The sequence below is a fragment of the Ictidomys tridecemlineatus genome, chromosome 6 (genome assembly GCF_052094955.1).
Source record: "Ictidomys tridecemlineatus isolate mIctTri1 chromosome 6, mIctTri1.hap1, whole genome shotgun sequence".
In the NCBI taxonomy this organism is placed as follows: domain Eukaryota; kingdom Metazoa; phylum Chordata; class Mammalia; order Rodentia; family Sciuridae; genus Ictidomys; species Ictidomys tridecemlineatus.
The window spans coordinates 58,077,370-58,094,712 of NC_135482.1; the positions used below are offsets into that span (position 1 = coordinate 58,077,370).

General features: G+C 32.1%; 2 protein-coding genes across 2 annotated transcripts; both read left to right on the forward strand.

The window, feature by feature from the left end:
* The first annotated feature begins 4,982 nt into the window (after positions 1 to 4,982).
* LOC144378337 (olfactory receptor 6C3-like) lies at positions 4,983 to 5,921 on the forward strand. Its single transcript, XM_078052363.1, has one exon. The coding sequence runs from the start codon at positions 4,983 to 4,985 to the stop codon at positions 5,919 to 5,921; it is 939 nt and encodes a 312-aa protein (XP_077908489.1).
* Positions 5,922 to 13,737: 7,816 nt separating this feature from the next.
* LOC101956735 (olfactory receptor 6C1) lies at positions 13,738 to 14,694 on the forward strand. Its single transcript, XM_021721576.2, has one exon. It carries the CDS (start codon positions 13,738 to 13,740, stop codon positions 14,692 to 14,694), a length of 957 nt encoding a protein of 318 aa, XP_021577251.2.
* The last annotated feature ends 2,649 nt before the right edge of the window (positions 14,695 to 17,343 follow it).

Sequence of the window (17,343 nt, forward strand, 5' to 3'; positions counted from 1 at the left end):
GAAAGGGCAAATAAATTTTGCAAATTTACTAAGAAATTTTCTCTCTCTCTCTCTCCTCTCTCAACTTTAAGAAAGCAGGTTTATTGATTGCAGGGTCCAGAGGGCCTATCACCTAAAAGATTCTCTGGACAAAGTCTAGAAATTCTTTGAAGTTTATACCTAGTGGGAAGAGGGCCTTGAAGGTTTACATTTTTGCAGAATCTACATAAAGTAATGTTTTCTTTGAGTTCTCAGAAAGTGTTTTTCATCTATGTTTTAGAACAGTCAGAGTTTTTAACATGTGTTACCACAAAAGCAGGAGTAATATCAGCAGTTAAAATCAGTTTTTGCAAGACAGAGCAACAGGAACTAGGAAGTTCTAACCCCCTAAGCTCTTTTGTAGAAATCTTTGCTGATATAATGTTATGAAGAATAATTATGATGAGGATCATCAGATAGGGGGTCTCTGGCCTGCTTCACTACAACATATTTACACAGTCCATGTGGGGTGTGGGATCACTGAAGGGAGTCAAGTCGATTGTTTCTACATGTGCCATAGGAAGATGGTCACCAGGACGCAGTTGCCTAATACAGATACCCAGCTCTACCTGAATGAGGAACTAGGAGGAGACAGAGACCTAAACCTATGTCAAGATTATCCTCTCTGATATAAGGGGGATGACTTAAAGATGGGGTAGGGAGGAAGAGAATGAGAACAAGATTACCACTAAATAGGGAAGAGAGGTGGGAGGGAATGGGAAGAAGAAGGGGAATTGCACGGAAGATGGAAGGAGACCCTTATCGTTTTACAAAATACATGTATGATGATGTGAGGGGGAAGAAAAAAAAGAAATATGTCACATTAGATTGGGTAGAGAGAAGTAATGGGAGGGGAGGGGAGAGGAAGGGGGGATAGGAAGGGCAGCAGAATAAAATAGACACTAATATTGCTGTATGTATATAGGTGACTGTATAACCAATGTGATTCTGCAACCTGTGCACTTGGAAAAATGAGAAATTATACCCCATTTGATTCAAATGTATGATATGTCAACATCATTGAAATTTCATGTGCAACTAATAAAAAAATCTAGATGTAAGTATTCATTATGGCATTTCAAAAATTAAAAAAATAAAAAAGAAATACTAATAACAAACAAACAAACAAGAGTGGCTAAGTCCTGCTTCTGGCATAAAAAGTAAAATCTAGACTCCGAATGGATGCCAAGGCAACAAAGAGTTAAGGTAATTCACTACAGAGTGCTTTGATTTTTATACTTAACTGGTAATGAATGTCCTGTCCTCTTACAACAAGGAAAAATATCTATTGTATGCCATATATGTGCAAATATTTTACTGCATATTATAGTATAATTTTAAAAAGTCACTCTTAGCAGTAGGTATTATAAGTTCCATTTTAAAGTAAATGGATATGAGACAGAGAGACACTAAATGATTTGTTCAGTGTCTGGGAAAGAAGTTATTTTTCTTCCTCTTTCACATTTGTACAATGGAGACTTCTCTCTACTTCCATGAAGGAAGGTTGTGGGCTGAAAGCCTGGCCTGTTGGTTCCCTGACTTTTCTCCAGGGTGATCTATCAGGGATCTACAAGAAACTCTGTAGTCCGACTCCCACCTCCAGAAATTCTTAGTTAAACTGAGATACATCTTGAATACTGGAATTCAGGACATAAAATCTTTAAAATCTCCCTCGGTGATTCTAATTTGCTACAAAGGTTGGGAACAGCTATGCTTTCAAACTTGCCCCTTCACTCCCTAACTAATAGAAATGTTGATAGCCTGTTATTGATTGGGTAGAAAAAAGGAAATGGCTCCCTCTTTATTGACTTCTTGTTTCACCATTTGCACCAAGGATTTTAAGGACATCTATGCTCAATGAAGACAGGTATCCTGCAGAATCTGCTCTAGCTAAGTCTTTGTTCCATCAAGTCTAGCTTTTTTTTCAATTAATTTTTATTAGTTCTAATCAGTCACACATGATAGCAGAAAGCTTTTTGATTCATTGCACACAAATGGAGCACAACTTTTTATTTCTCTGTGCATGATGTAGAGTCACACTACATGTGTAGTCATACATGTACCTAGGGTAATGATAAGAAATTTTATCTCTTTAACCTCAAAACCCATGTACTATGATCTGGTTCTAATGATATTGCTTTTATCATTAAATTAATTAGCATATCATTTTTGTCTGCTTGTGAAACATAAGTGATTTATAACATCCAGTGTTGGTTAGGATACAACACAAAAGATTTTTTCTTGTCTGTAGCAGAGAAATGTTGATGTATCAGAAAGTTATATTTGTACAGATGCAAAGGAATGCATAAGAACATACTATAACATCATAACTAATGATATAAAATTAAAAACAATATAACCTATAATTTCAAGCCATCAATTAAATTTATTACATTAAAAATAATTCCTTCTGGTATTCTAGCCAATTGTTACAAAAGGATGAGTTCTTTCTGGATAACTTGATAAGGAATAATGTTCATTAAACATTACTAACTAAAAAAATCAGGAATGTTGCAGAATATACTGTGTATTAAAACTGCATTAGTTTATAAAGAAAAAATTCTATGAGTGTAAATGTAATCATGTTTTTAGGAGGATACAGAAAACAATGCTTTTATGCTGGATAATTTGAAGACTTGAGGGAAATGGAAGTTTGTTTGGAAATGTAAAGAACATTCCACTGGTTACTTTATACTCTCGATTCTCATAATAAATCATGCATTAACTTTAACATTAAAAATTAAAAGCTAAAGCTTGAGGTGCTCTTCTGAGTTTAAATTTTTTTTTTTATATTTTGACATAATTGTATTATATACTTATTTTTTACGTGGTGCTGAGGATTGAACCCAGTGCCTCACACATGCTAGGTGATCTCTCTACCACTGAACCAGCCCCATTCTTCTGATTTGTAAGGATTTTAAAAGGATTTCTTAGTCATTCATTCTGATCTATGTTGGCAGAGATATATAAATGAATTCAAGATGGATACCATCCACTCTGGAGTTGCTCAGTCCTGGATTTAATCAATCCCCAAGGAATTGAAAATACATTATCTCCTGAGTATAGCGTTAGGAAAATTAGGTACGGCCAAAGGGAAAGTAGGTTGATTGTATTAGCTGACTAGAACTCTTTTGCTTTTATGCTGCTCTATGGCTTGGCTCTCCAGAAAGGTACATCATGACACCACTACCTCTCTTGAACTTATCTCCACTTGAATGCTTCTTTTCTTCAATCTAGCCTCTGGGGGTTATATAGTACACAGAGAACATAAAGTTGTGTTATCTTTGTGTGATACTCTTATGCACAGAGTTTTGAAATGTTTCACCTTACAGTATGTTGAAGTAGTAATCTGTGGAAATTTATATAAAGAACATTCAGGTTTGCAGGAGTCGGTTTTGAAGTTCAAGTCAGAGCAATGATTCTGTTTATAATCAAGGCTAACAGAAATCTGATATGATATTCAGCCTATACTTTTTCTATGTGAAAGGATTTTGTGTAATACACACATTGAAAGAGTGAGCAAAATGACAAAAAACCCTCCTGAAGTATGTTACGAATGTGTTAAATTTTATATTTGAAGAAAATCAAGAAATATTTGGCTTATGTTTCTGATTGGCATCATCAGACATACTAGAAAGTATGTTCCATATATTTTTTCTCTCATACAAAAGCCTATTTTGTTGGAATAAATAACAAGGATGGTCAAATTACCAATTTAATAGAAGTATTATTGTAATTTTACATTTTAATGTTTCAACCTTTTTTCAAACCACAGTAATAGTTTCTGCATTGGAGTCGCTAGTTTTGCTGATATATTCATGACAAATATATGCAAATACTGATTGAAAGAAAAATAAAATGAAGAAAAAAATGCACACTGTCAGCATTAATACTTCTCATCTGTTGAGTTGTCCTATTTGTGCTAAAGAGAAAAAGAAATACAACAAATATAGTTGAGAACTTCTATTGCAGATATGGTGCTGACTGCTAGGGAGACAGAACAGGACAGATAGAAGTCCTATAGGGTATATTGTGGAGAAGGTGATTTATATAAAGTAAATCCTAGAGAAAATTTCATTTATTCTGGTTGTTTAGCCTTGAGAAGGAAAAACAATGCCATATATTGGCATCAGGAAACCCCTATGGTTTCTGTCTTGTCCTCAGGCAAGTTGAAGAGTAAAGGGACAAAGTGAATATAATACAAATTTAAAACTCATTTGTTAATTTAAATAATGAGTATAAAATGCTATAAAAGCACTACTAGGTTGTATATATCTATATATTATTGACTTCTATCTCAATTTTAACTAATTTCTCTGGCCTCTGTATTTCTTTTCATAAATTTAGAACATTTTTTTTTACAACCACGGTAACTCTAGTTCTATATTTCTGTGATTGAAACACATTTATTCCCATGGCTATATTTAAAAAGTATATTTATTGAGAATAAAAAAATCACATTTATATATATTGAGAATAAAAATAATCACTATTTAAGTTTAGTAACTGTGATTAGGTCACCAATTCCCACGAATCAATTTTCTAAGTTTATAAAAGGCAACTGAATTAAAGTAAAAATTAACTAATTTAGTCTTAAAAGTATATAATCTTGGAACCTGGAAGACAATATCTAAACTTTCAAACTACAGATTTATTTGATAAATATTTTTGAAGAAATCTGTAATTCAAAGGTATGCTGCACATACAGAAAATTTGAAAATACTTCGAGGTTTGATGTAAATTTATTGATGAAGAGACTTAAAATATGTCTGGGATCTACATTTGATTACAACTGAAGATGTGTGCATGTTTTCTGATTTCATAGGAATGAGTGGATGTTGCAAAAGCATCACTGGAGATATTAATATCAAATTAAATTTTTTAATACTTTACCACCAAACTTCTTCTACATATTTGCTTTGTTTTGCACCAATAGACTTTGTTGGAAGAGAGAAAAATTCAGAATGAGAAACCACACAATGATTAAAGAGTTTGTATTCTTGGGCATATCAGACAACCCAGAGCTTCAGGTTATACTTTTTATCTTTTTATTCATTACTTATTTATCAAACATCACTGGAAACCTAACCATCATCATTCTCACCTTGTTGGACTCACATCTAAAGACCCCTATGTATTTCTTCCTCCGGAATTTCTCCTTCTTGGAAATCGCATTCACCAGTGTTTCTATCCCCAGATTTTTGGGGTCAATAATTACTAAAGTCAAGACCATTTCCTATAACAACTGTTTAGCTCAATTATATTTCTTCATTTCCATGGGTGTGTCTGAATTTTTCCTTCTGACTGCTATGTCCTATGATCGCTATGTCGCCATCTGCAAGCCACTGCATTACAACACTATCATGAATAAGAAAGTCTGCTCCCTTCTTGTCTTTGGTTCATGGCTGGCAGGAGTTCTGACCATCTTCCCACCCCTTATGCTCATCCTCAGGTTAGATTTCTGTGCTTCCAATGTCATCAATCACTTCTCTTGTGACTACTTCCCCATCCTGGAACTCTCTTGCTCTGATACGTGGCTTTTAGAGATGATTGGCTTTTACTTTGCCTTTGTTACTCTTCTCTTCACGTTGGCGTTGGTGATTCTGTCCTACATATGCATCATTAGCACCATTCTGAGAATCCCATCTGCTGGTCAGAGGAAAAAGGCTTTCTCCACTTGTTCTTCTCACATGATTGTCATCTCCATCTCTTATGGAAGCTGCATATTCATGTATGTCAAGCCTTCAGCAAAACAAAGAGCGTCACTGACCAAAGGAGTAGCTCTCCTCAACACTACTATTCCTCCCATGTTGAACCCTTTTATTTACACTTTGAGAAACCAGCAAGTAAAACAAAGCTTCAAACACTTGGTTCATAAGGTAGTATTTTACAGAAGCAAATGAAAATATGTAGTGACCTAAATGAGTGCCATGGTGAAGATTCAACCAGGGAAATGAAAGTTTACTTCTCCTCTATCCTTCTATATCCAGACCACGGTTACCTGCAATGCTGAGCTCCTTGGCTTCAGCTTTCTTTTTAACCTTCAGGTGACTATGTTGTGTCTCCCATTAAAACTATCTGTAGGTTCCATGTAATCACTGATTTAGAAAACTGACTAGAAAACCAGTGGCTATAGAACTTAAATCACTTTACTAGTTATTCTTAATAATGAAAATATTTTATAATACATTGTTGTTTTAATAATATTAAAGTTTATTTTTTATTTAACTACCATACAGTTTCCTTTTAAAAATTAACATGAACTATGTAACTAATTATTGTCTGCCACAAACTATTTTGTATGTTGTTTGCAATATTTGTTCAATTATTACCAGTCTCCATAGGACTTGGATATTTTTTTCCACTTAGAAGTAATTGCAATTTCTCTATTTCCTTGATTTGGCTTAAGTATGTGTTCTATGTAGTTTTATATGTTCTCCTTGTTTATGTATACATATATATTTTTTCAAAATGTACACATAAAGTTGAATATTTATGTAACCACCAATACTCTTTTGCAAACTGCAAGTGTGATAGAAATTTCATTAAAAAATATTTATTCCATGCTTTATTTTGGACTAGGTTGTCCTGTACCATATCTTATTTGATCATCACAGCTATATGGCAAAATAGACATGGTTATGTATTTTTTTATAAATGGGCAAAACTGATGCTTAGAAAAGTTTAGTAACTTGACTAAGATCCTTGTGCAATAGTAGCCAATATAAGAGTCTGAAAAAATAAAATGCAAATACAAACAAATATAAACACTAGTCTTTGCTTTATTTTTATATTTTATTTTTTTTTACTAAGGATCTAAACAAATGTTTGGATTTTCTCCATATTTATACCTCATTTGGGTATAGTGGATTAATGATAGTTTTATCCAGGAGGATACTAACTCCAGATATTTTATTTGACATATAAATTACATAATTAATCAATCAAAACAGGAAACTCTTCAACCACAGTACAATTGAGCAAAAGAATGAGAAATTAAAAAAATATTTACAGTGGTTGCAGTATTATGGTAGAAAAAATTATTATAGGAAAGCAGACTAACAATGGAAATAAAGGAGGGATTCAGTATAAAGTAGTAGATTCCCAGTTTGAAAATTGTCATGGAAAATTGGATAGAGGTCTGCATTAGGAATTGAGATTCTGTATTTGGTTGCCCTTTTCATCCCAGAAGATGACATCAAAGGAAAAAAATCTTTATACTTAGTGTTGCTATTTGTTTGTTAATATTTTTTCTCTGTCTTATTGGACACTGTCTCCCAAGCTTCCTTTTAGAACTTCAATAGTAATGTGTATTATGTTTATATTCCTTTGAGTTTTGTTTACATTTTTCTTCTGGCAATTTTCATTCACTGAATTGGTCCCTTGAGCCAGTGACAGAGAAAATGGACAAAAATATTACGTAGCTCATGCTACATAAAATTTATATAGAAACCATGCCAAACATTTTTAAGGAACTTCTGATACTATTTTATATTTTTTCTTCTTCCTCACAATTTTATATTTTTGCTTCTTTTTCACAATTTGTGGTCAAAGAAATATATATGTTCTGAATAAAATGGAAAAATTAAGGCAAAAGTTTTGACACTATCAAAATTGACTTTTATTTTAAATGGTACAAAATCTACAATTCAAAACAAATTATACTAGTTCAGAGGAAGAAAGAGAGAATATTTTTAGAAACACTGATTTCCCTGGATTAAAACAAAGGCATTGTCTAATTTTTTATTATTCCAGTCATTCTGGATGTTAGTGAAACTGGATGAAAACCAGAGGTAAGTTGGATGTAAAGAGGGTGGAGGAAGACTCTCAAATCTCAGCATTGATTCAATACTTCACAGCTTGACTTAACCTTAGAGACTGAGATAACAGACTTTGGTTTCATTTGATGGAGGTTAAATAGAATATGGTAGCATATATTTTGAAACTTGACACATTAGAAGTCATATAAAATGATCATATGTAAAATGGTTAGGGTATTTTATTTTATCTATTCCTTTTCTATTGATTAAAAGCAAGAAATTATTATCTGTATCTTTATATTTTTAATTAAATAGAGACATGTAGTATTGTTTTTAAGAGAACAAACTTTAATTGTAGGTCATCTGAGATTAGATTCCACATTTGCTAGCTGTTGAATTAATGGAAGTACAGGATCTCTGAGTCTTAATGCTTCATTTAAGAATAGGAACAACAATTTCATATTTATCTTATAAAGATTGAGATAGAATATAAGTTTTCAGTCACTGGAATAAATTTGCACTTGGTAAAACACAACTACTCTTTATACCCTTCCAAGAGTTGAGATTTAATTCCAATCAAAAGAAAAATCATCAACACAGCTATTCTTAGAACCTAAGAGTCACATGATTTATGAAGTACTTTTGTTTACATAATTTAATTCTCAAAAACACTCTTGAAATTCCAACTGCATTTTAAGACTGAAGCTTAATGAAATTAAGTAACACATCCAAAATCACCAATCTATTGCATGACACATTTGTATTTTAATCTATGTCTAAAAGCTATGCTCATACCTATTGTAATAAATAATAAATTAATCATGTTTTGAGATGACAATTTTGTTATTAATTCATTTCCTCTTCCTTTCTTGTATAAATTATAGATCACTAGTTAATGGAATGAAAGTATAAACTCTTACAGACACGAGTGTTAGTATTTATGAAGTGATCACCAAATGTGATTTGATGTCTTTTCCCTTGATTTGTTTTGTATGCACTGCTACAAATGCAGAGAATTGAACCTGACCATCATTTCTAAAATTAATAAATATAAATTATTCTTCTTATTATTCCTCTTTGTAAATTTTTTTAAAGTTGTCAATGGATCTTTTTTTTTTTATATGTGGTGCTGAGGATGGAACCCAGGGCCTCACACATGCCAGGCAAGCACTCTACCATTGAGACATAACTCCAGCCGCCTATTATTCTTTTAGAGAAAAATATTCTAAAATAACTGTGAGAAACCGTAAACATAAAATAACATTTTAACCACTCAGTTGGTTCTCCTGAGGAGTTTTTGCTTTCTCAAAGGAACGTATTCTAGCTCAGAGCCTAGAATGCATGAAAAGTGTCAGAGTGCATTTTCTTATGATTACGAAGCTAGAGATTGCCCACACTTTGAATTCAACAATTAGCCTGTTCTCTAATGTACTAACCTAGACTTAGAACATCTGTTGAAACTTATAAAATAGAAATAAGGAGTGTGGCAATATCAGTTACTCTGATATTTTTCTGATGATTTGTACTGGGGTTTAATTGAAGAAGACATAATTGAGCAAATGAAATATTTAAAAATTAGATTCTCAAATTTTTTACTTTACTAAGAAAGATTTCAACCCAGGGCAACATAAAAGAAAACTATTACAAACAGCAGATGTATGTTTGTATACACATACACACACACACACACACACACACACACACACACACACACACTGAGAGAGAGAGAGAGAGAGAGAGAGAGAGAGAGAGAGAGAGAGAGGATCAGAAATCAAATGGAACAAAAGTCTCTTATCTCAGACTCAAAGGAACATCCTTTGATACTTTAAAACTAATATATCTTTTAGTATAATGTTAATTTTTCACCTTGGACATCAAATATATTGCCCATATGTTATCTGATTTGTTTAGGCAGTCATTATTAATATTCATTTGGTGGTAGAGATTTGGAAAGTGCAAATTTAATTTAATAAGCAATAAATATCACTATTAAATTTTATTTTTAGTGACTCAAGGAATCTGTCTTAGGTTCTTTGGAAAGAAAGTAAGAAGTAATTTTGATACAATGAGTAAAATGAAATGAGAACTTAATAACCTAAGATATGTTCTTCCAGGAGAAAACATGGGTTTGCATTCACAAATAACAAACTGAATTGATGAGTTACATTTTTGAAGATACCCATCATCCTCTACACAAACACATCCTTGGAATAGTTTAAGGCTGTAGGAATCAGCATTATTCAATATTTAATTATTGTTTCAAAGGAATATGAATACTCATACTTTTATTATACTTATTTTGTATTAGCAAATGAAAATAATCCATTGAATTTTTACATAAAAACATAGTATAACACCTCCAATTATTGACATTAGATCTACTAATGCTAGAGATTCATTAAACCTGTTTGTTGGTTTTTGAAAACTTTCTATAGAAGTGTTCATTTTTTGGTGATGTGCTGAAAAAAAATGTTCATTTTTTATTGATATCTTCCTTCAGAAATCCTCCTATATTTATTCAGATTTTTAATCAATAGCAAAAAGAAAATAGTGAGTAGTGTTATTATTATTATTCAGAAAAATATTAAAATTAACAAAGATTTGGAAGAAAAATAGATATCCAATAAGTTAGAACCAAGGTTAAAATACAGTGCATTCATACATTTTCACTATGTAATAATAATAATATAAAAATAATAGTAATAATGTACTAAAAATAGTAAAATGTATTTTTAAAAATCGGAGTTTCCAACATCAGTAAGTAATTACAAGAACTTTAAACTTGATAATGACACCAAATTTTGTCTATTTGATGGGAACGTAGTTTGTTACTTTAAGGTATTATGAAAAATTCTTGATTTTAACACAAACACAACCCTGATAAGGTAAGATTGATATTACTGGAGGTGGAGTAAAGTGAATAGAAAGGATAGATTATAAAGAAATGTTACAAAAGTAATTAGAAATAATGTTTAATGAAGTTTTTCAAAATTTACGTATCAATAAAATATGGTTTCCTTTACATGTCTTTGGTTTTAAATTTATTCAATATAGGGAATTTGGGTCAAGTGTTTAAGCATACCTTGTATGGTAAGTAATGTGGGGAAACACATCTTATAGGAGAAAAATAAAGTATAAGTACTGTCCAAGCTAGAATATAGCATTAAATAGAGAACTGTGCCTGATGGCAGCATTTATTTTAACAACAAACTCAATATTAACTAGATGAAATTTTCTTTTAAACCAATATAACTATGCTAGTCACTAGAAAATTTTGAAATAGGAGTAAGAACCTGTTTTTTCAAGAATGTGCAGAGTAATGGCAGAGTTCACATGAGACTTCGGCGTAGTTTAAGTGTAGTGGGTTGGGAGGAATGACTAGGGGTTCTTATGATATGTATACAATGGATACTTTTCCTGTGATGGAAAGAGGTGATTTGGAGTGTCATTACAATATGCCACTCACAATACTGTTATAGTTGACTTCAAACTTCACAATCACTTTCAGAAAGGTTATAATTAATGAATACAGAAAAACAAACTAGCCATGGTTCATGTTGATGTGCTGTGAATACTTAATTTCCAGGGGCAATGATCATATCCTGGAGAGAGATGGGAGTAGAATGTGTGCGTGTGTGTGTGTGCGTGTGTATGTGTGTGTGTGTGTGTGTGTGTGTGTGTGTGTGTGCATAGTAGCATGGAAGAAGTACATAAAACATGGTTAGAAAGGTCAGCATAATGTAGATAGGGTAAAAGTATAAAGCTAAGCATCATTTGCCTGAATGTGATAGGTGCTGTACAATCAGGTAATTCCTACTCTATTATTGTTGTTGTTCTTGTGAAATTCTCTTGGGGTTAAATGTATTTGTTCCTATTTATCTAAAATAACCTTGGGCTGAGGACCATCATCCTAATCCCAAAGGTATTCATATCAGTGATTAGGGAACATTTTCTCTATAGAAAAATATCAATACAATTTCCATTAAGTGTTAAGCATTTTTCCAAATGCTTCACATATATTAACTTATTTAAATCTTATAATTATCAAATGAGATTGATTTGTATTGTAGATAAGGAAACTGAGCACAGAGGAGTAAGTGATTTTAAGACCTAAAAATTGGATTGGATTCAAAACCAGACATTCCCCCTCTTTCTTATGGAAATATCTTTGGCAATAGCATTTAAACTTTAGCTCTAAAAAAACATTAGAAATTATTATTTAAAAAATATAAATAAAACTACTAAAGCAGGTTTCCTTGGGATATGCCTAACTATGTATCTGAGGGCATCCTCAAATATGAATAACAATAATAATGATATTTATTATTTTAAGTAGAATGCAAAATAAGTTGACTAGGAATAAACAACATAAAAGTGACACAAGTAGACTAAAATATCAAGAAATTTTGCAAGAGATTTATATACAATACATCTCAGGTTCAAACCTTCCAATGTACGTTCATTTTCTGCTTCTTTCTCTCCTCTATCTCTGACATCTGAGGCTGCTTATTGCAATGACATAAGTATTTCCAACTTCCAATGAGGTAGTAGCAGGAGATGGAAAAGCCAATGAGAGTTAATCAACATTGGTAGATGGCTAAGGACAAAACAACCACTTTTAAAAAATTATCTTTTCCCATTTTTGGCAGTTCTCAATGTAATTAAACTATTAAATAAAGGGAAATGTCTATTGAGATTGGAGCAGTGAGATTGTAGCCACACATCTTAACCTTTCAGTAAGAAATAACATTTGGAATCAGAAAATCTGCCTAAAAACCTTGGCCCTACCATTTCAAGCTGTGTGATACAAAATAATTTTCTTATTATTTTTAAATTTATTTTATGCACTCATATTAATTGCACATGTTAATGGCATTCAGTGTGATATTTACATAGGTGTATGTACAGCATGCATTGATCGTATTCAATCACCCTTTTTCCACTCTCCCACCAACTCACCCCTGTATACTTCAAAATCCCTATTCGTCACTATTCTACTTTTTCTTTTTGAGTTTCCACATATGAGAGAGAACTTGTGATACTTGTCTTCCTGTGTCTAGCATACTTCAGTAAACATAATGCCCTTTATTCCACCCATTTTGTTCCAAATGATTTCATTCTACTTCATGGTTGAATAATACTCCTTGGTGTATATACTATATATTATTCATCCATTACCCTGTTGAAGAGCATCTAGACGCTTATTATATTTACAATGTGAATTGTGTCACAAAAACATGGGCATGCAAGTATATCTTTTGTATGCTGACGTTATTTCTTTTGAATATATGCCCAGTAGTATAAAGATCAGACAATTTTGTAGTTCTGTTTTTAGTTCTTTTTGTTTTTGGTTGGGAGCATACTGGGGATTGAACTCAGGGACATTCAACCACTGAATTGCATCCCCAGCCCTATTTTATATTTTATTTAAAATGTAACAAGAGTATCATCATTGCTGAGGCTGGCTTTGAACTCATGATCTTTCTGCCTCAGCCTCTTGAGAGGCTGGGATTACACGACTATGCCACCACACCTGGCCTATTTTTTTAGTTTTTTTGAGCACCTACATGCTATTATTCATATGGCTGTCCTAATTTACATTATTACCAACAGCTTATAAGAGTTCTTCTTCGACATATTCTAATCAACATTTCCTCGTGTGTGTGTGTGTGTGTGTGTGTGTGTTTGACAATAACCATTCTAAGGGTGAGATGGTACCTCATTGGAGTTTTAAGTAGTTTTTAATCTGCTAAAACTAGAGTTTTTCACTGTAAAATAGAGAAAATTAAAGGATAATTGTCATTATCAGGTGGCTTTCCATTTTCCCTAAAGGTGGAAATGGTGTAATACTTCAGGAAAATTCCAGCTTCACACTTGGGTATTTTAAAATTCTAAACTTAAGTGCTTTATTTGTGGTTTTTCCTATAGGTTAAACAAGAAAAAACTACTGAAGAAGCAAATGAGAAATCATACAGAAGTAAGAGCGTTTATCCTCCTGGGCCTGTCAGATGATCCCAGGCTCCAGGTGGTAATATTCATCTTTCTCTTCCTCACCTACATGCTCAGCATCACTGGGAACCTGACCATCATCACCCTTACTCTGCTGGATCCCCATCTTCAGACTCCCATGTATTTCTTCCTCAGGAATTTCTCCCTATTAGAAGTTTCATTTACAACCGTCAGTATACCCAAGTTCCTAAGTACCATTATTTCAGGAGATAAAACCATTTCTTTTAACAACTGTATAGCTCAGTTATTTTTTTTCATTCTCTTGGGAGTCACTGAATTTTACCTTCTGGCTGCCATGTCCTATGATCGTTACATTGCCATCTGCAAACCTCTGCACTACATGACCATCATGAATCGCAAAGTCTGCACAATGCTTGTCTTTGCTTCCTGGCTGGTCTCATTCTTAATTATCTTCCCTGCTCTCATGTTGCTACTACAGCTTGATTACTGTAGGTCCAATATCATTGACCATTTTACCTGTGATTACTTCCCCCTACTCCAACTTTCTTGTTCAAACACTAAATTCCTTGAGATAATGGGGTTTTCCTGTGCTGTGTTTACTCTGATGTTCACCTTGGCACTAATATTTCTGTCCTATGTATATATCATCAGAACAATTTTGAAAATTCCTTCAACTAGTCAGAGGACAAAGGCCTTTTCCACGTGTTCTTCCCACATGATTGTCATCTCCATCTCCTATGGCAGCTGCATTTTTATGTACATTAAACCCTCAGCAAGAGAGAGAGTGTCTCTGAGCAAGGGAGTGGCTGTGCTAAACACCTCAGTGGCTCCTATGCTCAACCCCTTTATTTACAGCCTGAGGAATCAGCAGGTCAAGCAAGCCTTCATGAACATGGCAAGGAAGATTGTGTTTTTTACAAGTACACGGAAAGACGTGGTGTCTTGAGGTAAAGGCACATTAATGTGTAATTAAAAGTACAAAAAGAATGAAAATTTAGTAGCCAATTAAAATAAGTATTGCCCTTCTTTTCATTCTTGACATCCACACTTTTCTTTTTCCTAACAGTTTACTGGCATATTTGTTTAACATATGTCTCACCAAATTTAAATAATTTTTATGACTTTCTGACACCCCATTTTTCTGGTGCTTATTCATTACAACCTCTTAATTAATTATTATTTTACAAAGAAAATTGCAATTTGAATTTTGCTCAGGAAAAAACATATCCCTATATATAGGAGACACAAAGAAATTGATATATTTTACTTAACACATCTCAAAATATAAATTGTGTTTTTATTTCTGTTTTACAGAAATTCCTTTGAGGTTTTTTTTCACATTTTTTCTAGAAAAATCTTAAATGCTACATAAGTGAATGAAAAATGTATTTTTTTTTTCATTTAAAACCAAGAACTAGGTCTGGGGTTGTAGCTCCATGGTAGAGCACTTGCCTTATATCTGCAAGGTCCTAGTTCAGTCCCCAGCACTACAATAATAAAAAGAATACTAATAATAATTCAAAAGTTAAAAATGAAAATAAATGAATAAACATGTTATTTTTCTATTCACAAAGTAACATGGGCCATTCATTAATAATACATCTTTAGATTTAGGTGCTCAATAGACTTTCCTATTTTCATTTCCTATGAAGTCTCCATAGATGTATAGGTAGACACACATACAAATATATACATACACAAATACCTAATAAATACATGCTATAGAAAATAGTGAAGAAATAAGTATTAGATATATGGGATAAATTTATTTTCTCAAATTCCATTGTAAGCTCTCTTTTGATTATGAGTGTGTTTGTGTGTGTGTACACATACATGTGTTGTTTAAAGCTAATCCAAAACACAATATGTGTTTGTGTATGAAATATATTAAATATATATATATATTATATTTATAATATATGCTTTGAACATATTATATATAATATATATAAAATATGTGTTTTTAATAAATATATATATGAAGAAATATTTAGATATGGGATTCGATATCCTTCTCATGTTTCATGGACTAGTTATAAACAGGACATATATCCAAATTAGTAGATACTAAAGTAAAATATTTTAAGTTTCTGTTTTGTATAAAATATAAGCTTCATTGCAAAGAAAAATATTCCATTATATATAAAGTTCTGGTTTCGTTTGTTAAATTTCTATTCCACATAGTATACTTAAAATCTAAAATAATGTGTATCTGTGTATAACTTAAGATTATGGATACTGAGAAGTAGTCTAACATTTGAGAAAACATACTGTAATTCTTATCAATGGAGGTACATTCTTAATATTATAATCAATTGAGAGATTAAGTATGAAATTTGCTGAGAGAGATAAAAAGGAGGAAAATTATAAATGACTTCTAAATTACATTGTTTCCAAATGAATTCCAATTTTTATGTTATGAAGTAAATAGTTAAAAAAACTTCGATTTCTATAACCTCAAAATACCTACTTCTTCACCAATAAGTAAGATCTATTATCACAGATAAATGAAGCATTAGTAACTTATTATAAGGATAAAAACAAATATCTAGAGCATATAGAATAATTGTCTGTACTATTAAATATCAGCAATTAAGGGCTAAGGTTGTGGCTCAGTGGTAGAGCACTTGTCACACATGTGTGAGGCACTGGGTTCGATTCTTAGCACAACATAAAAATAAATGAATGAAATAAAGATCCATCGATAACTAAAAAAAATTTAAAAAATCAGCAATTATCATAGTTTTCTCTAGATCCAACTGATATAGTTTTGAACATTTTCAGATAAAAATTGTTATTGGGGTAATAACGCATGACATGAGATCTAAATACTTCAGCAAGTTTTAAAGGCACAATACATCATGTCTAAATATAGGCACAATATTTTATAGGAGATCTCTAGAATTTATTCATCTTGCATAGGGTAAATCCTGTATACAACTTGAACATAACTCTTGTTTTCTCTTCTGCCAATCATGTAGAAATTGTCAGTCTACTCTCTGCTTCTATGAGTCTACTCTAGATACTTCATATAGGTAAAATCATTGTGTTTGTCCTACCCTGACTGGCTTATATAACTAAGTATATTGTCCTTCAGTTTCATTCACATTATATGTATGTCAAAATTGTCTTTAAAAAAATAATTTGTGTGTGTTTAAAATGAACTATATATGTTTATTTTCATATCGTTTTTGTGAATAATGCTACAATGAACATGATAGTGAGAGAGACATTTATGATCTTCATTTCAATTGTTTTGGATCTATACACAGAAGTTGGATTTCTAGATCATAAGTTGGTTCTACCTTTAATTCTGTGACATTGAGGTTCTTTCCATATACTTTTTGGCCACCTCTTAGAGAAATTTATATTCAAAATCTTGCCCATTTTAAATTAGGTAATTTGTCTTTCTTTTCTATGTAGTTGTACAAGTTTCATATGTATTTTAGACATTACTCCCTTATCTGATATTGACAACGAAGTCAGACATAAATCAGTGATGTTACTTATATGGCTATGAAAAGGACCTTTTGAAATCAAGGTTCAATTTTCTATTAATTCTATTAGGAAAATCACTGTCTAAGTCAGGTGCATA